At 36.7% G+C, this 21,654-nt stretch overlaps 2 protein-coding genes across 3 annotated transcripts in view; both read left to right on the top strand.

Moving 5' to 3' along the window:
- ATR (ATR serine/threonine kinase) overlaps nt 1-11,487 on the top strand; it is a 101,187-nt gene extending 89,700 nt beyond the window's left edge. Inside the window, exons 43-47 of the mRNA XM_039219315.1 lie at nt 436-592; nt 834-987; nt 2,200-2,351; nt 9,810-9,915; nt 11,114-11,487. Coding sequence (XP_039075246.1) covers nt 436-592; nt 834-987; nt 2,200-2,351; nt 9,810-9,915; nt 11,114-11,287 — 743 coding nt within the window. The 3' untranslated portion in view covers nt 11,288-11,487. The remainder of the gene's footprint in view (nt 1-435; nt 593-833; nt 988-2,199; nt 2,352-9,809; nt 9,916-11,113) is intronic.
- Nucleotides 11,488-12,892: 1,405 nt separating this feature from the next.
- The window catches only part of XRN1 (5'-3' exoribonuclease 1), a 121,775-nt gene continuing 113,013 nt past the window's right edge, over nt 12,893-21,654 (top strand). For both annotated transcript variants that reach the window (XM_039219313.1, XM_039219312.1), the window contains exon 1: nt 12,893-13,042. In XM_039219313.1, the coding sequence (XP_039075244.1) occupies nt 12,968-13,042 (75 nt within the window). In that variant the 5' untranslated portion in view covers nt 12,893-12,967. The remainder of the gene's footprint in view (nt 13,043-21,654) is intronic.

Here is a 21,654-nt window from a genome sequence, read left to right as displayed (position 1 = left end):
TCACATAGAATAAATTATTTCAAAGCACCATTGTAGTTTTTTAATAATGATTCATCATGAGCCTATATACTACATGCTGATTAACAGAGAGATCACTACAATTTTAGTGAGGGCTCTAGCATTTTTACAATTCCAGGGGTACTCTTCACATTGGATTTATTCTGAGTGATATCTTCTGGAATTAGTTGATTCCACAACTTTAGTTTTAGTTGCCATTAATTTTCATCAATAAGAGGCTTCACTTTGGATAATTATAAGGGAACATACATAATGTGTATTATATTTTATTATAATATCAGAAGGTAAGTTTATGAAAATTTTTCTATTCTTGCTTTTAAATGACAATTTGAATAAAAATGGATGTTTTCTGTCCAGTAAAGAATAATTGTCCCTTATTTGGCTTGTGTGATTAATGAAAACCACTCTACCTTGCAGGAGTTTATATGACAGGAAAAGAACTTCGCCAGTGTATGCTACCAAAAGCTGCAGCTTTGTCTGAAAAACTCAAAGTATTCCAAGAATTTCTCCTACCCAGGCATCCTCCTGTTTTTCATGAGTGGTTTCTGAGGACATTCCCTGATCCTACATCATGGTAAGTTAAACAGAAAAGAATACATTGTTATGGTTAGATGTTTTAAAAAATATTTTAGGGATGCCTGTCTGGCTCAGTCAGTAGAGCATGTGATCCTTGATCTCGAGGTTGTGAGTTTGAGCACCACACTAGGGCTAGAGATTACTTAAAAAAAAATTATTTTTTAATTTTAAGTTTAAAATTAAATCTAAATTAAATCAGAATGCATAAGGATATGTGATAGGCATTGTGTTTTCTTTAGGTACAGTAGCAGGTCAGCATACTGTCGTTCCACCGCAGTTATGTCAATGGTTGGTTATATCCTGGGGCTTGGAGACCGTCATGGTGAAAACATCCTCTTTGATTCTTTGACTGGTGAATGTGTACATGTGGATTTCAACTGTCTCTTCAATAAGGTAAGTGATGTGCCTTATTCTAGTTAATTGTATGTTTTCTCTCAGTTGCCTTTCCGCAACAACTGTTCTTCCAATATATACCCCTCGGTAGCAGTTATCATCACAGTTGAGTTATACTGAGAGTTTTTTGACTGGTTTTGATCAATGGATACCAGAGTCCTGAGCAAAGCAACTTAGGATGAAGAGAACTCAGAAGAGTGATATAGTAAAACTAGCACTAAACTTGAAATCCAAAGGCTCAAGTTCTGATTCAGTTAGTTCTTAGTTATGTGAACATGGGCAGATAGTTCATTTTATTGAGATTCAGTTTTAAAGAGACAGAATACTTTAATGTGATGATCTCCAAACCTGGCAGTAAATCAGAATCATCCAAGAATTTAAGCAAAATACACAGATCTCCGGCAGACATCCAGGAAATTCTTTAGGTCCAGAGGGGCCTGAGAATAAATTAAGCTAGTTGGATTGAAGTCCTTCAGGCCCCCTCCAGTTTTCCAGTGTTATGATCCTGGAAGGCAGACTGGTAGATTAACCCCCTATTTTCTTTATCCTTGTTCTGAATGGATTGCCATCTGCTGTCACAGGAAACTAAGGTTACAGATACAAAGGAGATCAAATTAAAAGAGAAACCACTGGTATTTGTTAAATCATATAAGAAAGGAATTTCGAGAAACTGAGTCAGTAAGTTTGGGGACGAAAATGCCCTTTGAAAGGCAGGTTGAGAATGATAGAAAATAAATGAACTGGACTTCATTATATTGTATGTTGCATACCCTGTCTCAGCAATATGACCATCTAACTTTTGGTTGTTTCTTCTCCCTCCCTGCTTTAAAGTGAAAGTCTTAAAAACAAGAAAGAAAAACATGAGAATATTTGTTTTTATTTTATTTTACTCAAGAAGGACATAAAGGAAGTTAATATGAGATAAATGTTGAATGCATAAAAATTTCCCTATGTATAATAATGCTCACTGTAGTAATTCAGTGATAGGTGAATCCATCCATCCTCTAGATCAAAGGTAGAGTCATAGGCCCCTTCATGATATAGGCCTTTAATATGGTTACAAATATTTTTATATTTACATATTATAAAAATATAAATATTTTGAGGGTATCTGTGCACTTTGCTTAAAAAGTCTAGACTTGAAGTTCTCTTTTTTTGCGTAAAGATTTTAAAATTCTAATATTACTTTTTAACCAAATGCATTGTTTTAAGGGAGAGACCTTTGAAGTTCCAGAAATTGTTCCATTTCGACTGACTCATAATATGGTTAATGGAATGGGTCCTATGGGAACAGAGGGTCTTTTTCGAAGAGCTTGTGAAGTTACAATGAGGCTGATGCGAGATCAAAGAGAGCCTTTAATGAGGTAATTATGTTATGTAAACAACTTAGAAGTAATCTTGAGTGTAATTATTGGTTCCTAAATATGTTTTTTTAATAATAGAAACCACTTTGCATTGGTTGAAGTAAATTTTATTAAATAATAGCTCTATTAAGATATAACTTATAGTTCATTGCAGCATTATCTATAATAGTCAAGACATGGAAGTAACCTGAGTGTCCATTGATGGATGAATGGGTAAAAAAAAAAGTCTGTATAGATATACAATGGAATATTATTCGGCCATAAAAAGAAGGAAATCTTGCCATTTGCGACAATATAGATAGAGCTTGAAGGCATTTCTGCTAAGTGAAAATAAGACAGAAGTGTGTGAGATCACTTATTGTGGAGTCTTAAAAAGAAAAAAATAGAACTACCTTATGATCCCCGAGTTGCACTACTAGGTACTTACCAAAAGAATACAAGAACACTAATCTAAAGGGATACATATGCCTTGATGTTTATAACAGCATTATTTCTAATAGCCAAGATATGGAAGCAGCCCAAGTGTCCAGTGATTGATGAATGGATAAAGAAGATATGGTACTGTTTTCAACATAGTACTGGAAGTCCTAGCCTCAGCAATCAGACAACAAAAAGAAATAAAAGGCATACAAATTGCAAACAAATCAAACTTTCACTGTTCACAGATGATATGATATTCTATATAGAAAACCCAAAAGACTCCACTAAAAAACCTGCTAGAACTAATATATGAATTCAGCAAAGTTGCAGGTTATAAAATCAACGTACAGAAATCAGATGCATTTCTATATACCAATAATGAAACCTCAGAAAGAAAAATCAAGGAATCAATCCCATGTATAATTATACTAGAAACCATAAGATGCCTAGGATTAAACCTAATTAAAGAGTACACTGTAAACTACAGAAAGCTTATGAAAGAAATTCAGAAAGACACAAGGAAAGGGAAAAACATTCCATGCTCATGGATTGGAAGAATAAATATTGTTTAAATGTCTATACTACCCAAAACAGTCTATACATTTAATACAGTCCCTATCAAAATACCAACAGTATTTTTCACAGAGCTAAAACACAATCCTAACATTTGTATGGAACCACAAAAGATGCCAAATAGGCAAAGCAGTCTTGAAAAAGAAAATCAAAGCTAGAGGCATAATTCCAGACTTCAACCTATATTATACAAAGTTGTAGTCATCAAGACAATATGGTACTGGCACAAAAACAGACAGATAGATGAATGGAACAGAATAGAAAACCCAGAAATGGACCCACAACTATATGGTTAACTAATGTTTGACAAAGCAGGAAACAATATCCAGTGGGATAAAGACAGTCTCTTCAGCAAATGGTGCTGGAAGAACTGGACAGTAACATTTAGAAGAATGAAACTGTACTACTTTCTTACACCATATATACAAATAAATTCAAAATGGATGAAAGACCTAATTGTGAGACAGGAAACCATCAAAATCCTAGAGGAGAAAATAGGCAGCAACCTGTGTGACCTCGGCCGCAGCAACTTCTCACTAGCTGTGTCTCCAGAAGCAAGGGAAATACAAGCAAAAATGAACTATTGTGACCTCATCAAGATAAAAAGCTTCTGCATAGTGAAGGAAGCAATCAACAAAACTGAAGACGACGGAATGGGAGAAGATATTTGCAAATGACATATCGGATAAAGGGTTAGTATCTAAAATACATAAAGATTTTATCTTTATAGTTTGTTATCAAACTCAACACCAAAAAAAAACTATCCAGTGAAGAAATGGGCAGAAGACATGAATAGACACTTTCCAAAGAAGACATCCAAACAGCCAACAGACACATGGAAAGATTGTCAACATCGCTCATCATCAGGGGTGATACAAATCAAAACCAAACTGAGATACCACCTCACACCTTCAGAATGGCTAAAATTAACAACTCAGGAAACAACAGATGTTGGCAAGGATTCAGAGAAGGGAGAACCCTCTTACACTGCTGGTGAGAAGGCAAACTGGTGCAGCCACTCTGGAAAAGAGTATGGAGGTTCCTCAAAAAATTAAAAATAGAACTACCCTATGACCCAGCAATTGCACCACTAGGTATTTATCCAAAGGATTAAAAAAATGCAGATTTGAAAGGGCACATGGCACCTCAATGTTTATAGCAGTGATATCAATAATAGCCAAAGTATGGAAAGAGCCCAAATGTCCATCAACTGATAGACAAAGATGTGATAGATATATATATATACACACACACACACAGTGGAATATTACTCAGCAATCAGAAAGAATGAATTCTTGTCATTTGCAACAACATGGATAGACCTAGAATGTTTTATGCTCAGCCAAATAAATCAGCCAGAGAAAGACAGATATCATATATCACTCGTGTAATTTAAGAAATATAACAGATAAACATAGGGGAAGAGGAGGAGATAGAAGATAAAAACAGGCAAACCATAAGAGACTCTTAAATACAGAGAACAAACAGGGTTGCTGGAGGGGAGGGGAGTGATAGGGGGATGGACTAAGTGGTAGATTAGCATTAAGGAGGGCACTTGTTGGGATAAGCACTGGGTGTTACATAAGTGATGAATCACTGCGTTCTATTCCTGAAACCACTACTACCTGTATGTTCACTAACTTGAATTTAAACAAGTAAGTTTCAAAAAAAAAAGACTTGGTATGTATGTATATATGCACACACACAAACACACATATAATGGAATATTCTTCAGTTATAAAAAAGGAAGAAATTTTGCCATTTGTAATGACATTGATGGAGCTAAAGAGTATAATACTAAAATGAAATAAGTCAATAAGAGAAAGACAAATAATACATGATTTCACTCATATGTGGAATTTAAGAAATAAAACAAGCAAGCAAAGGTGAAAAAATAGACAAAGCAAGATACAGACTCTTATTGTAGAGAACAATCTGATGGTTACCAAGGTGGGGTGAAGGGATACGTTAAATAGGTGATGGGAAGGATTACACTTGTCATGATGTGCACAGGGTGATGTATGGAATTATTGAATTACTTTACAATGTACATTGTACATTGAATTACTTATGTACATTTAGTGTACATAATATAACACTATATGTTAACTGGAATTAAAATTAAAACTTAAGTTAAAAAAAAGAAGAAAAAAACTGAGCTCATAGACAGAAAATAGATTGGTGGTAGCCAGAGGTTGGGGATGGAGGGTAGGCAAAATGGATGCAGGTGGTAAAAAGGCACAAACTTTCAGTTATGAAATAAGTCATGGCAATATTATGTACAACATGGTGACTATAGCTAATAATACTGTGTTGTATATTTGAAAGTTGCTAAGAGAGTAAATGTTAAAAGTTCTTACCAAAAGGGGGTGCCTGATGGCTCAGTTGGGAAGAAAATGCGACTCTTGATCTCTAGTTCAAGCCCCATGTCAGGTGTAGAGATTAGTTAAGTAAATAAATAACTTAAATAAGTAAACAAATGTAAATTACAAGAAAAAACATTTGTAACTGTATGTTGATGGGTATTAGCTAGATTTCTTGTGATCATTCTGCAATATATACAAATATCAAGTCACGTATACCTAAAACAATGTTGTGTGTCCATTATATGTAAGTTATTTACTTATTTAGACAGAGAGAAACAGAGCATGAGTGGGGGAGGGGCAGAGAGAGAGGGAGACACAGAATCTGAAACAGGCTCCAGGCTCTGAGCTGTCAGCACTGAGCCTAATGCGGGGCTTGAATCCATGAACCGTGAGATCATGACCTTGAGCCAAAGTCAGACACTTAACCGACTGAGCCTCCCAGGCACCTCATCTCACATTTTAAAAGATATAATTTACATACCATAAAATTCACCCTTTCAAAGTGTACTCTACATGGCTAAAATGAGCAAATCAGAGAACACGAGATGCTGGCAAGGATGTGGAGAAATGGGCACCCTCTTACACTGTTGGTGGGAATGTATACTGGTACAGTCCCTGTGGAAAACAGTGTGGAGGGTCCTCGAACAATTAACAATAGAACTCCCCTATGACCCAGCAATAGCACTGCTAGGAATTTACCTAAGGGATATAGAAATGCTGATGCATAGGAGCACATGTATCCCAATGTTCATAGCAGCACTCTCCACAATAGCCAAAACATGGAAAGAGCCTAATGTCCATCAACGGACGAATGGATCAAGAAGATGTGGTTTATCTATACCATGGAATACTACATGGTTATGAGAAATAATGAAATCTGGCCATGTGTAGCAACATGGATGGACCTTGAGGGTGTTATGCTGAGTGAAATAAGTCAGGCAGAGAAGGACAAATATCATATGTTTGCCCGTATAGGAGGATTAGGAGGAACTTAACGGAGGACCATGGGGGAGAAGAGATGGGGAAATGGTGGGGGAAAGGGAGAGAGGCAAACCAGGAGAGACTCTTGAATGATGACAAAAACTGAGAACTGATGGATGGAGGGGGGAGGGGGGAGATGGGCATGGAGGAGGGCACTTGTGGGGATGAGCACTGGGTGTTATATGGAAACTAATTTGACAATAAACTATTTGTAAAAAAAAAAAAAAAGCTATATATCTATATAAACTCTTTTAACTTCAGCCAGAAAAATCTATCATTATCATATGAATGTAAAATATTATTATTGCTAAAACATAAAAATGTTTTTCTGTAAAAAAAACACAAAAAAAACAAAGTGTACTCTACAGTGGTTCTTAGCATATTCCCAAGATTGTGCCACTATCACTGCTAATTATAACACATTTTTATCACCCCCAAAAGAAATTAGCCGTTACTCTCCATCCCTACTTCCCTGTCATTGTCTAGCAATCTACTTTCTGTCTCAATGTATTTGCCTATTTTGAACATTTCATACATAAATGAAATCTTACAACATATGGTATTTTATGTCCATCTTCTTTCACTTAACATAGTGTTTTCAAGATTTATCCATGTTGTAGCCTGTATTAGTAATTCATTCTTTTTTATTGCCAAGTAATATTCTGTTGTATATCACATTTTGTTTTAGTTTTGATGAAGTCCAGTTTATGTATTTTTATTGTTGTTGTTTGTGCTTTTGGTGTCATTTGAGACACTGTTGCATAATCCAAATCATGAACAGTTATGCTTCTGTTTTCTAAGTGTTTTGTAGTTTTAGCTCTTATATTTAAGTCTTTGATCAATTTCAGTTATTTTGTGTTTATAGTGTGAGGTCGGGGTCCATATTTATTCTCTTGGGTGTGTATATCCAGATTTCCTCACACTATTTTTTGAATATATTATTCTCCATTTAATTGTCTTGGCACTTCTGTGAACAATCAGTTGATCATATATGCAAGGCTTTATTTCTGACCTCTCAGTTGTGTTCTATTGATCTCTGTCTAACCATATGACTACAACACATTGTCTTGATTACTGTAGCTTTGTAGTAAATTTTGAAATATGGAATTGTGAGTGCTCTAGCTTTCTCTTCTTTATCAAGATTGCTTGATAAAGCAATTGTCTATTATGGATTCTTTGCATTTCCATAGGAATTTTAAGATCATTTTGTCAGCTTCTGCAAAAAACCAACCTGGATTTTGATAGGAATGGCATTGAATCTATTAATTAGTTTGCAGAGTATTATCATTTCAAAAATGTTGACTCTTCTGAACCATGAACATGGGATGTCTTTTCATTTACTTAATTCTTCTGTAATTTCTTTCAATAGTGTTTTATAATTTTTAGTTTTCAAGTCTTATATTTTTTTAAAATGTGCTTCAAAGTGTTTTTTAAATACTATGCTAAATGGAGTTTTTTCTTTATTTCACTTTTATATTCCTTATTAGTGTTAGATATTTGTATACTTATCTCTATCTTGCAAATTTTGTTGAACTCGTTTATTTGTTCTAATAGTTATTTTGTAGGTTCCTTAAGATTTTTCTCTCTACAACAGCACATTGTCTGCAGATAAAAATAGTTTTACTTTTTCGTTTCCAATCTCATGCCTTTTTTTCCTTGCCTAATTGCCCTAGCAAAATGAATATCAGATAGACAAGATGAGAAGTCTACATCTTTGTTTTGTTCCTGATCTTAGTGGTATAGAAGTCAGTCTTTCACCATTAAATATGAGGTTAGCTGCAGTAAGTAGTTTTTTAAAAGGACTTTTAAAGCTCACGTATCCACCTTCTTTCTTTAAAGCTCTCTACCAGACATTTTGGTAGAACATACTGGTTAGTTAGACATAGGCAAAGGCAAATTCTCTGAAATAGCATAGCATCTTGTGAAACACTAAGAGCCCCTATCCCAATCTGGGGAAGTCAGGAAATAATTTCTGGAGGAAGTAGCAGAAACCTTAAAGATAAATCGAATTGACCATGCAAATGGGAAGAGAGTATTCTGAGTGATAAAAATATCAAGGCAAGTGAAGGCATGGACTGCCTAAGAAATGTAATTTTGTCTCTCTAGAGTAGAGAGAACTTTAAGTTCTCTACTTCAAGTAGATGGTGCTATGATGATGGTGCCTAGATAAGCAAGGCTAGATTACGAAAAGTCCACACAGGCTGGTTTACACATTTAAACTTCTTTTTTCAATATTTTATTATTTCTGAGAGAGAGAGAGAGAGAGAGACAGCATGAGCAGGAGAGGGTCAGAGAGAGAGGGAGACAGAATCCGAAGCAGGCTCCAGGCCCTGAGCTAGCTGTCAGCACAGAGCCCGACGCGGGGCTCGAACCCACGAACCGTGAGATCATGACCTGAGCTGAAGTCGGATGCTTAACTGACTGAGCCACCCAGGCGCCTCTACACATTTAAACTTTTAAGAAGAAATTTTAAAAAGAGGAAATGAAATCAGATTTTGCACTGTAGAAAAATTACAGTTGCAGTTTGGGCTAAAGGCTAGAAAACCAGAGGACTGCTAGAGTAACTCAGAGAAAAATGATGGTGCATTGGATGAGGTAGTGACAATAGAAATGGAGATAAGTAGAGGAGTTCTAAAGGGATTTAGGAGGTAGAATTGAGTGTTAAGAGGAAGAGGAGGCAAGGATGAATTCTAGCTTTTTGTTTAGAGCAAATGAGTGAATGAGGTTCTTTACTGATTTGGGGAATCCAGGTGAAATAGTTTGAGAAAGGGTAATGAGTTTTGTCTTAGAAATACTGCCTGTAAGACATCTGAATGGGTTTTTCCATGGGTAGTTGATTTGAAGTTCACAGTATGCATTTAGAAATGGCACACAGAACTCACCTTACTCTACTCTCTAAAAATACCTCAGATCCTTCTCTATCTTCCCTCTCTTTCTTTTCAGCCCCTCACCCCAAAACATTAAGTTCACAGATCTGACTGATGCAGTAGTAATGTGTGTTGTAAGAGTATTACCATTAGCTTCTAATCCTTCACCTATTTTTCACCTAGGTGCTGACTGTAGAGAGACTTCTTTCTACAAAAATAACATCCTATTATCACATTTGTTTACATTTTAGTGTCTTAAAAACTTTTTTACATGATCCTCTGGTGGAATGGAGTAAACCAGTGAAAGGGCATTCCAAAGCACCACTGAATGAAACAGGGGAAGTTGTCAATGAAAAGGTCAGTAGAAGGTGTAGCTTGATATGAACTGACATTCTGTGTCTATAAATGAGAATTGATTCTAAATGCTGTCAGTGACTGACCAGTGAATACTCTGATATCTAGTTCTTTGTTTTTTTTTTAACATTTATTTATTTTTGAGACAGAGCGAGACAGAGCACGAGCTGGGGAGGGGCAGAGAGAGAGGGAGACACAGAATCCGAAACAGGCTCCAGGCTCTAAGCTGTCAGCACAGAGCCCGATGCGGGGCTTGAACCCATGGACCATGAGATCATGACCTGAGCCGAAGTCAGCCACTTAACCGACTGAGCCACCCAGGCACCCCTGAGATCTAGTTCTTTGATATGAAAGTGCCAATAAGTTTTCTTTATTGTCATTACTAATGTTAACATTATCATTTGTGTAATAGAGTTCAATACACATGTAAGTATAGACAATTCAGTTATACAGTAGGAAAAACTTGGAACACAAATTACATGAATTTACAAAGCTTTAATATATAGCAATTCACTCTGTGCTCATATTAAGTCTCAGAGTTTGCAGATAATCATTTTTAATAAGTGAGAATAGATTGAGGATTGTTATTCTAATAACATCATTCTCACTTTTGCATTTTGATATTCTTTTGTTATTGAGAGAAATGTACCATTCCAAGTAGCTTAGAACTCCCATTTACACATAGTAACGTAATCTAAATATTAGGCTTTTAGAGTACTGTTGTTATTGTTACTCATTCAAATATTTTAAGTGCTATTAGCATTTTCAGGGTAAGTTTTAAATTATTATTTTTCTAGAATTGTAATGTAGAAGAGATTCCCTGGTATTTTACATATTCCAGAAACATGTCCGTAACAGTTGATGTTAGATTAATGTTGCAAGCGTTGGGGCACCTGGCTGGCTCAGCTGGTAGAGTATGCGACTCTTGATCACAGAGTTGTGAATTCAACCACCTTGGGTGTAGATACTACTTTAAAAAGAAATAACATCATAACTAACTAACATTGCAAGCCTCAAAACCAGTATCTCAAGTTGTAGTATTTGTCATTTTTTTTTGTCTTTATTTGATCTTAAAAAAGGGTAATGATCCATAAAACAACATAAACATTTGTTAAATAACAGAAAAGTAGTAATTTCAAGTGATCAACATCCACATCTTACTGGGTTTTTAGCACTTATGATTTTTAATTTCTTCTTATAGGCCAAGACCCATGTTCTGGACATCGAGCAGCGACTGCAGGGTGTAATCAAGACTCGAAATAGAGTGACAGGGCTGCCGTTATCTATTGAAGGACATGTACATTACCTTATACAAGAAGCTACTGATGAAAACTTACTATGCCAGATGTACCTTGGTTGGACTCCATATATGTGAAATGAAATTATTTCCAAGAATATGATAATAATCTAAAAATAATGTGTTTGGTATTATTCTGTGATTATATCTATTCAGTTCCTAAGTACAACATAAATAAGTTTCTTTATGTTCTCGGAGCAACTGGTATTAACTCCCTTATTGTTAATAATATTTAAAATAATATATGTTGTTATTAAGAAATAAACTGCTTTCTTTTTAAAAAATTTTTTAATGTTTATTTTTGAAAGAGTATGAGCAGGGTAGGGCAAAGAGAGAGAATATATGTTGTTCATTATAACTTGAGAAATGTAACATCTTAGGTTTTTATGCTCTAAAAAAACGTATTTAAACAAGCCAGCCTAATTTCTTTTTACAACTCTGATTTTCTTGTAAGTACTAGCTAGCATAAGGATTCATTTGAGGGGCACCTGGCTGGCATGTGATCCTTCATCTCAGGGTTGTGAGTTCGAGCCCCACGTTAGGTGTGGAGATTACTTTTAAAAAATAAATAAAACTTTAAAAAAAGTTTTTTAAAAAGGATTCATTTGAACAAAAAGAAACTTACTGAATAAATACCATGGACAAAGCACTATGCTAAATGTATGCACCACGCTACCTCCCCTGCCTCTAGAAATTGACATTCCAGTCTAGTGAAACATATAAACATAAAACACACAGCAAGTTCACTTAATACGACTCTCTTTTTGTATGGTTGAAAATATAATAGGAAAAAACATAAATCAAGGAGTATCACTATGAAGACTAAATAATGTAACTTTAAAGATGCTGCCATATTGAGAGTTTACCAGAATACAGAATCTAGTGGAAGACCCTTAAAATTTCGTCAAGATTTTATAATTAAAGATATTTTTATGTTAATTTTTCGTAAATTTTTTGCAGGATATTAAAAATAATTCTCAATACTTAAAAAGTAATGAGGTTATTACATTCAAATGGAAAATTCATTAGAACTTAAGTTCGCTTAATAGAATTATGTTTCTCTGTACAGTTTAGTGTGAAGGGGGGGAAAAAACGATAAAAACCAGGAGACATGAATGTGAAAGTAAGTATATAATTACTGTGGGAAACTGGTTGGGAGTGGAGGGGAGTTAGATTTTTTCAAATAAATCGGAAAAAAAAGTTTTTAAAAGAAACCTTTTTATAGAGTTATATTCCTCAAAGGAAACAACCTCCCCCTAGCCAAACAAAACTAAACCAATTTCTCAGAGAAATGCCCACCACCCCCCTTGCCAAACAAAACAAACTAAACCAAATCACCAGATGTCTCAAATCGGTTTTGAAAAATACTGAGATTAGTAATCCCAAGACACAGAAGCAATCAGAACAAAAATGACGGTTCCAAAAATCTTCCAGCAGGCTCGTGAGGTTTTCATACCACTTCCACGTATAAAGTACAGGCAATTTCAATCAACAGGCATTTCCAGAAGTAAGTTTCATACACCAAATCGCCGCCGTGCTCTTAAACGCAACTACCACCGCGCGGCGGCACCCTGGATTTGAGCCCCGCCCAGGGGATGCGGCCTCGAATCGGCCGCTCTAGGCCCGGCGAGCGCTCTCTATGGTCGGGCGGGCGGTGTGTTGTCATCTGCAGAGCGACGGCCGGAGGCTGCGGCGTAGGCCCCGGCGGGGCGTTTGGTTTCGGTTTGGCCCTGACTGGAATTAGTGTTGACGGTCGAAATGGGAGTCCCCAAATTTTACCGATGGATCTCGGAGCGGTATCCCTGTCTCAGTGAAGTGGTGAAAGAGCATCAGGTGGGTGAGCGAGGGGGCAGCGGCTCAGAAGGCCGAGAACCAGGGGCCCCGCGGCCCTCTCTACCTTGGGACTGGGCTCTCCAGCCTTATCCGGCTCGTCGTCTGCCAGATGAGCAGCGGAGAGAGAGGAAGAGGTTTGAGGATATACTGATGTTCTGAAAGGGGCGAAGACGTAGGTTTCGTTTCTGTGGGCAGAACCACGGGGATCGTGGCAGTTCTGACACTGACAGCTTTGCTGCCGGGCAGGGCCTTCCGCGGTTCCGAAATTAAGTCTTGGGGAGGAACGCTGTAGTGAATTCTTTCCTTTCCTCCTCAGGGAGCTGCGTCTTTCCGTAAAGAGGCAGCAAAGCCGATCCGGTGTCCTGAGTACCTCCCAGCCTCCCCCCTGCCCCCCGAAAGCAACAGACGCACGTACAAACAATAATAACTGCTTCCTCACTTGTCACCTTGTTTACTTTCCTTTATCAGGACCTGCATCCCACCCCACCCGCAACGCCTAGACTCTTTGACATGGCTGATGGGTCATATTTATGATGCCTTTTGTTACTCTTTTTTCATCATCCCAAAGGCCGCACGAATCCCGAGTTCCAAAAGAAACAAAAATTCACTTGAACCTGCAGAGGCAATTATTTGGGGGCTTCCCTGTGCGACTGTGCGTGCGCGCGCGCGCGTATGAGAGGAAGAGAAAAAGAAATGGGATTGCTAGAGCACTGATAGTAATAATGGTGTCTGGTTTATAATCCAGTATGTAATAATATCCCAGTGCGACGTTTTTGTGTAGGTTCCAAAGATGTTTATGTATTGGAACTGTGGAACGAAATAGCAGGCCGTTATCTATTAGGTAAACTAGACTTTGGGTGTTCTGTTGCTGTTTGTCACATTTAATGATTTGGGTAGATCTCTTGTCCATTTTGTATTTTACAGGAAAAAAAAAGTTTTGATATTTGCATAGCTAATTGAATCAGTTCTGATAACATTGTATTAATAGTGGTGGGGGGGATAATCCAGCCAAAATCATCATGCTGTTTATTAAATTATGGTTTAATCTTTTAAAAAGTACCGTAAGCATAAAGGTAGGCTTAAATTTCCAGAAGGGATTTTTTTGTTGTTGGAGTCCAGTCAGTTTTGGTATATGAAGAAAAGCTTAACAAAGAATTCCAAAACAATAGTTTATCTTTAATTTTTTGAAACATGGATGGAGTCAGATTTAGGGAGACATTTCTTTCCAGAGAAGAGAGTTAAAAAGGGTTGCTAAGTACATTGCTGAAATGGAGACAACCAACTTTGGCTTTTCCCAGGTCATTCATTCAACAAGTAGTTGAGTGCCAGCCATGCATCAGTCACTTTATCTCCGAAGTGAAAAAATGTGATTGTTACTCGGATTGGCTACATGACATAATTTGTTCAGTAATAGTTTTTACTCTGTACTCTTTGGTACAGAATTTGGTTTAGTGAAACTGTCTGGGATTCTTACCGTCCTGAGGATTTTTTTTTCTTTTACTGAAAAACAAAAAATCTCTTAAAGGCAATTTTATGATAGATTTAAAAAGGCTAAAAACTTGGTTTATCAAAGTGTTGTCTTTCAAAACTGTTTGATTTGTATAGTTAACAACAACAAAAAAGAGCAAATGTTGTAAAGAGTTACCAGCTACTCTCTTAAGCAATATTTAAAAGTGGTTAGCCTAGGTACGTCACAGTGATTCAAAGTCTAGCCTTGGGAGGAAGGGGTTGGGAGGAGGAGGAGTATGTTGTCGGAAGATGATGGTGGTGATGGTAACAGCATAGTTTTTGGTCTCTCTGAATCCTCACATAAAAACAAATCAAGTAGGTAGCAGAGTTTTAAATTTATGGAACGTTTATGACCACATAACATTGTATCCTTATGAACCCAAACACAACTAGGTGGGGACAAAATACTAATAGCTTCTAGACCCAGTTGGGTGCTGGCATCCCTGCAAGAGGAAGAAGGAAGCAATGCAGCAACAGCTGATGGACCAGAGAACAGGAGAACTACACAATATTCGCTAAAAATATGTAGGCCAATTACTTAGGAGTATTTGTAACTAAGGGGTTTTAAAGGATAGGACTAATTGGCCTCCTGTGAACTCTCATAACTGACTTGCCAAGGCATCATTCTGAGGCAAATACAGTAAAGGATAAAACAGATATGCTCCCTATACAAGAGCAGACACTTGAAAATGGAAATGTCAGCTTCTGTTGCCTTCTACACAATTTGTAGCAAAATGCATACAGAAGATTGGCTTTAAAATTGCAGCTCTAGGGGCACCTGGGTGGCACAGTTGGTTGAGCCTCCAACTTCGGCTCAGGTCATGATCTCACAGTTCGTGGGTTCAAGCCCCATGTCAGGCTTTGTGCTCATAGCTCAGAGCCTGGATCATGCTTTGGATTCTGTGTCTCGCTCTCTCTATCTGCCTCTCTCCCTCTCTCTCCCTCTTTCTCAAAAATAAATAGACATTTAAAAAGTATTTTTAATTAAAAAAATAAAATTGCAGGCTCTAGCATAATAGTGTTCATGCACTTAACACTACCAAATTGCACTTAAAAATGGTTAAGATGGCTGGGACACCTGGGTTGATCAGTCAGGTGTCCGAACCTTGATTTTGGCTCAGGTCATGATCTCATGGTTCCTGAGTTCAAGCCCCACTTTGAGCTCTGTACTGACAGTGTGGAGCCTGCTTGTGAGTCTGTCAGTTTCTCTCTCTCTCTCTCTTTCTCTCTCTTTCTCTCTCTCTGACTCTTCCCCATTTGCTTTCTCTCAGTGTCTCAAAATAAATAAACTCTTAAAAAAATGGTTAAGATGGTAAATTTTATGTTATGTGTATTTTACCCCAATTTTAGAAATTGAAGGCACTAGAGTATGCATTATGACAGGAACAAAGGGGGCCACAATTGTTGAGAGAGTAGAGGTTTACATATTAAAGTACTATAGTACATAAACAGATACACAGTATGGCTTTGGTATTAAAACTCCATCGGAGGGTAGTGATTAGGAAAAAAACAGCATAAAGAACTACCTGGAAGAGGTGCAGTGATGAAAGAAAGATTAAGAAACACTGCTCTAGTGCAGTTCAGCTTGGTTTAAATTTTAGCTCCAACACTTTACTAGCTATGGGTGAGTGACTCAGTCTTGTGACTCAATTTTCTTAACTACAAAATGGAGATAAGAAGGCTAGGATTGCTATGATTACATAAGTGAATGCACATACAGTTGACTCAAACCCCCACACAGTTGAAAATCCAAGTATAACTTTGACTCCCCAAACTCAACTGCTAAGAGCCTACTGTTGACTAGAAGCCTTACTGATAACGTAAACAGTCAATTAACACATATTCTGTATGTTAAATGTATTATATACTGTATATGATAAAGTAAGCTAGAGAAAAGAAAATGTTAACAAAATCATAAAGAAAATACATTTACAGTACTGTACTGTATTTATTGGAAAAAAATTCACATATAAGTGGACCCATGCAATTCAAATCTATGTTGTTAAAGGGTTAACTGTAAAGCGATTAAATCTGTCTGGTACATGGCAAGTGCTTAACAGGTCAGCCAGTACAATAGCACTGTACAAATTGTAATCACAAGGAGAACTGCATAGGTTACAGGAGCTTATAATCTTGGTTGTATGACCTTTGTTTTGTAAGGGTTAAGTTTTCATTATATATCATCACACAACATCATCTCTACTTTTGTGGTACATAATAGATCTTAAGTACATTTATTGAGTGAATGAATTTATTAACCGTAGCATATTATATAACATATAAAGAAGACATAGTATATAAAAACATTGCATATTAAAATATACGTCATATAATTACGTTTTTAAACATGCATATTAAAAAATGAAGCAACAAAATCTTGGGGTTGTTTAAGATAAATAGGATTAAAGAAATGAGAAAAAAGAATTGCTAACAGCTCTTTTGAACAGCCAGTCAAATATATCTTGTTTTTATGAAAAAGGCATTTTTCAACAGGACTAAATAGGATACAAAGTTATACTAACAAAAAGAAACTAGTGTTTTGAGAAAATTAGATACTTAACCACAATTTAAAGCATTGTGAATGCATATTCAAAGTGAGTGAGTGTTGGGGCGCCTGGGTGGCTCATTCAGTTCTGTGCAGGTCATTGATGCCAGGGTCATAGGATCAAGCCCTGTGTCGGGCTCCGAGCCGAACATAGAGCCTACTTAAGATTCTGTCTCTCTTCCTCTGCTCCTTTCCCCAATTCATGTTTTCTGTCTCTAAAATAAAATTTTAAAAAAGTGAGTGTTATACATGTGCTGTCACATTCAATAAAGGCAGAGCTTCATTTTTTTATTATTAAATATTTTTATTTGCTACTGTGTGTCAGGCAGTGTGCCAACAGTTCTAAACATGACCAAATGCTTAAGTGTAATGTCTGTCCTTTCCTGCTAGCAGGACATTACATTAAACGTTTCAACAAAAATATATAAAGTATGTAAATATATGTGCCTGGCATTCTTGTATGCATTGGGAACACAAAAATAAGATATGGCATAGAAAAAGAAGCATCATTTCCCCTTGGGTGAGTAAGGGAAAGCTTCCAGACAAAGATACTTGAGCTGGATCGGGGCGCCTGGTGGCTTAGCCGGTTAAGCCGACTTGGATTTGAGCCCCTGGTCAGGCTCTCTGCTGACAGCTCAGAGCCTGGAGCCTGCTTCGGATTCTCTATCTCCTTCTCTCTCTGTCCCTTTCCTGCTCATGCTCTGTCTCTCTCTGTCTCTCAAACATAAATGTTAAAAAAATTTTTTTTGAAGAGCTGAATCTTGAAAGTTGAGTCAAAATCTACAAGAGCAGTGGAAGAAAGAGCAAAAGGAAAAAGTGTTTCAGGAAGTAGAAGCAGCATCTGTAATGTCATAGGGGTTTGCAACAGCCCAACATATTTAGGGCTTTCTAAGTAATGTACTGTATGTAGTTAGCTGTAGAATATATGTGGAATCAGGAAAGAATATGGAATTGGTGGGAGAGAGAACAGCCAAATCATACAGAACCTTTTGTGGCTTTAAAGCTTTATAGTATCTTGTGGTAAGTAAGGAAGGAAGCAACATAATCAGATTATGTTTTGGAAAAATGGCCAAGCTGTGATGAGATAAAAAAACGAAACAGTCCCGTTAGAAAACTGTGGGCTTAAACTAAGGAAAGCAATCTGGAGTTGGAGAAAATGATGAGATTGCCTGAGACAATGGGAGTGGTTAGGAAGGTCGGATGATAGGAACATTTCGGAAGTTAAATTTAGAAAACAACCTCAGTGACTAATTAGATAGAAGCTTGAGGAGAGGTGAAAATATAAGATAACCTCAAACTTCTAATTTACAGATGTAACAACTCAGTATTTTGTTTTTCCTCCCAAGCTGTATTTAAATTCCTGCTAGTTAACATACCATACAGTATTAGTTTCAGGTGTAGCATTTAGTGATTCATTACTTCTGTACAACACCTGGTGCTCATCACAAGTGCACTCCTTAATCCTCATCACCTTTTTCGCCCATCCCCCCATCTATCTCCCCTCTGGTATCCCTCAGTTCTCTGTAGTTAAGAGTCTGTTTCTTGGTTTGTCCTCCCTCCTCCCGCCTCAGTATTATATATTTGTGAAGGAGCAAGATTCTATTGCATGTTCTCATTTTCTTCACTGAATTAGCCAATGGTTACTCAATCATTATGTATTTTCCTTACTAATCTGAAACCTAAGAGAATTTTTAAAATTTCTTTTCTAAAAGGACGATTACAGTTTTTTTGCACATTATAAAGGTTGTGCTCATTATGTAAAGATTAATATAATACAGAAAGATGTAAAAGCAAACTCTGAAATTCCATCATCCAGAGTTAACTATCAGTAACATCTTATTTCTATGTACTCCTAACCTTTATATGCAAATACACATGTAGATCAATATTTTCTCTAAATGAGATAATAATATACCTGCTATTTTATAGGCTACTTTTGTCATTTGACCATCAGTATTATACACACTAAATGTCAAATATGAATCTATATCATAATTTGTAATTGCAGTGTAGTAGTCCACGATGATGTACCATCATGATGATGATGTGCCGTCATCAATTTTCTGTTATTAGGTGTTTTAATTTCATTTTTTATCTTTCCCAAACAGTACTGTCTTTAATATTCTTATGCTTACATCTTTGTGCATATATATTTTTTTTATTTCTCAGAATAAATTTCCATTAGTAGAAATCCTGGGTTAAAGATGTATGTAGTTCAGATTTTGATACATGCTTTCATATTAGTTACACCAATTTCTATTCCCATCCAGAGTACTGGATGTAAAAGCCATTTCTTGGGGCGCCTGGGTGGCTTAGTCCTTTAAGCGTCCAACTTCAGCTCAGGTCATGATCTCACGGTTCGTGGGTTCGAAACCCGCATCAGGCTCTGTGCTGACAGCTAGCTCAGAGCTTAGAGACTGTTTCAGATTCTGTATCTCCCTCTCTCTCTGACCCTCCCCTGCTCACGTTGTCTCTTAGAAAAAAAAATTAAAAATTAAAAAATAAAATAAAAACCGTTTCTCCCCCTCTTTTCTAGCTCTGTGATTTTTCTCTTCTGTAAAATGGGGAATATAAATATTTCTCTTTTATTTTATCATAATTTAGTGAGATAATGAATATAAATATTCAGCCCAATGTTTGGCACCTAATAATAAGTGCTTAATAAATGCCAGGTATTACTTTTAATAACTTATGAAATACCCATTTCCCCAAAACCTTGCCAATAACTAACATCATTCTTTCTAATCTTTGCTTACATGATCAGAAAAATGATATATATTTTTTAATATATTCATTTATTTTTGAGAGAGAAAAAGACAGCAGTAGAGGAGCAGAGAGAAACAGAGACACAGAATCTGAATCAGGCTCCGGGCTCTGAGCTGTCAGCATAGAGCCTGACATGGGGCTGGATCCACGGACTAGAAGATCATGACCTGAACTGAAGTCTGATACTCAACCAACTAAGCCACCCAGGCGCCCTGGAAAAATATGATCTATTATTTTAATTTGAAATTTTGAGATGTTCAACATCTTTGCATATGTTTATCAGACTTTAGTGTCTCTTCTTTTTTGAATTGCTCTGAATTTTCCATGCTTTTAAAATTTGCTCTTTTTCTCACTTACATTTGAGGATTTTTTGTATATTGGGAATGTGGACTTATTCCTGATATATAAGCATTTGCCTGCATTTTGTTATTTTCGATTGGTCTTGTTTTTGGCACTTTTTTTTAACCCTATAAAAACATATTTTTAGATTGTCAACTTCACCATTTGGTTTATGATTTCTAGCTTTCCCCGCCCTAAAATTATCAAAATATTTATATATAATTTTTTTACTTATATTTCTCACATTAAAATTTTTAATCTTTCTGCAATTTATTCTAAGGTAAAATACAATTGTGTTTTATTTCCAAATGGTTTGTTAGGTGCCCCAACCCTTTCTTTAGCTGGTTTAAAATGCCTCTTATATACTACATTTCTGTGTATACTGAGCTACTTCTCAATTATTTGGTTCAATCAAACCTTTATAATTCTTAATATATAAAGCAAATTTCCTTCATTACTTTTTAATGTTTATTTATTAGAGAAAGACAGAGTGCGAGCAGGGGAGAAGCAGAGAGAGGGAGAAACAGAATCTGAAGCAGGCTCCAGGCCCTGAGCTGTCAGCACAGAGCCCAAAATGGGGCTCAAACCCTTGAACCATGAGATCATGACCTGAGCCGAAGTCGGACACTTAACCAACTGAGGCACCCAGGCACACCTCCTTCATTACTTTTTAATATTCTTCTTTGCATGTTTATTCTCCTAGGGAAAGTGGAATCACTTGGTAAAGTACCCCCACCCCCTCAAAAAAAACTTTGAGATTTTGATCAAGGTTTTCAGATTTCTTGAAGCAAATAGTAAATCTTGAATGTACTTTTAAAACCTCATAATCGGGCACCTGGGTGGCTCAGTAAGTTAAGCATCCAACTTCAGCTCAAGACATGATCTTGCTGTTCACGTGTTCGAGCCCTGCTCATGCTTGTGCCTTCTCTTTCTCTCTCTCTCTCTCTCTCAAAAATAAATAAACATAAAAAAATTTTTAAAAACTCCATGATCACAATTGTCATTTCATTTTTTTTGAGATTGTACTGAGTTTATTTATTTATTTTACAAATAGTTTATTGTCAAATTGGTTTCCATATAACACCCAGTGCTCATCCCCACAAGTGCCCTCCTCCATGCCCATTTCCCCCCTCCCCCCCCACATCCATCAGTCCTCAGTTTGTTTCTCAGCATTCAAGAGTCTCTCATGGTTTGCCTCTCTCCCTTTCCCCCACCATTTCCCCCCTTCTTCTCCCCCATGGTCCTCCGTTAAGTTCCTCCTAATCCTCCTATACGGGCAAACATATGATATTTGTCCTTCTTTGCCTGACTTATTTCGCTAAGCATAACACCCTCAAGGTCTATCCATGTTGCTACACATGGCCAGATTTCATTGTTTCTCATTGCCATGTAGTATTCCATGGTATAGATAAACCACATCTTCTTGATCCATTCGTCCATTGATGGACACTTA

Source organism: Hyaena hyaena, unplaced genomic scaffold (genome assembly GCF_003009895.1).
Source record: "Hyaena hyaena isolate Hyena2069 unplaced genomic scaffold, ASM300989v1 scaffold_806, whole genome shotgun sequence".
NCBI classification, from domain to species: Eukaryota; Metazoa; Chordata; class Mammalia; order Carnivora; family Hyaenidae; genus Hyaena; species Hyaena hyaena.
The sequence above is the reverse complement of the archived record's forward strand: the minus strand, read 5'-3'. Positions and strand labels throughout refer to the sequence as shown.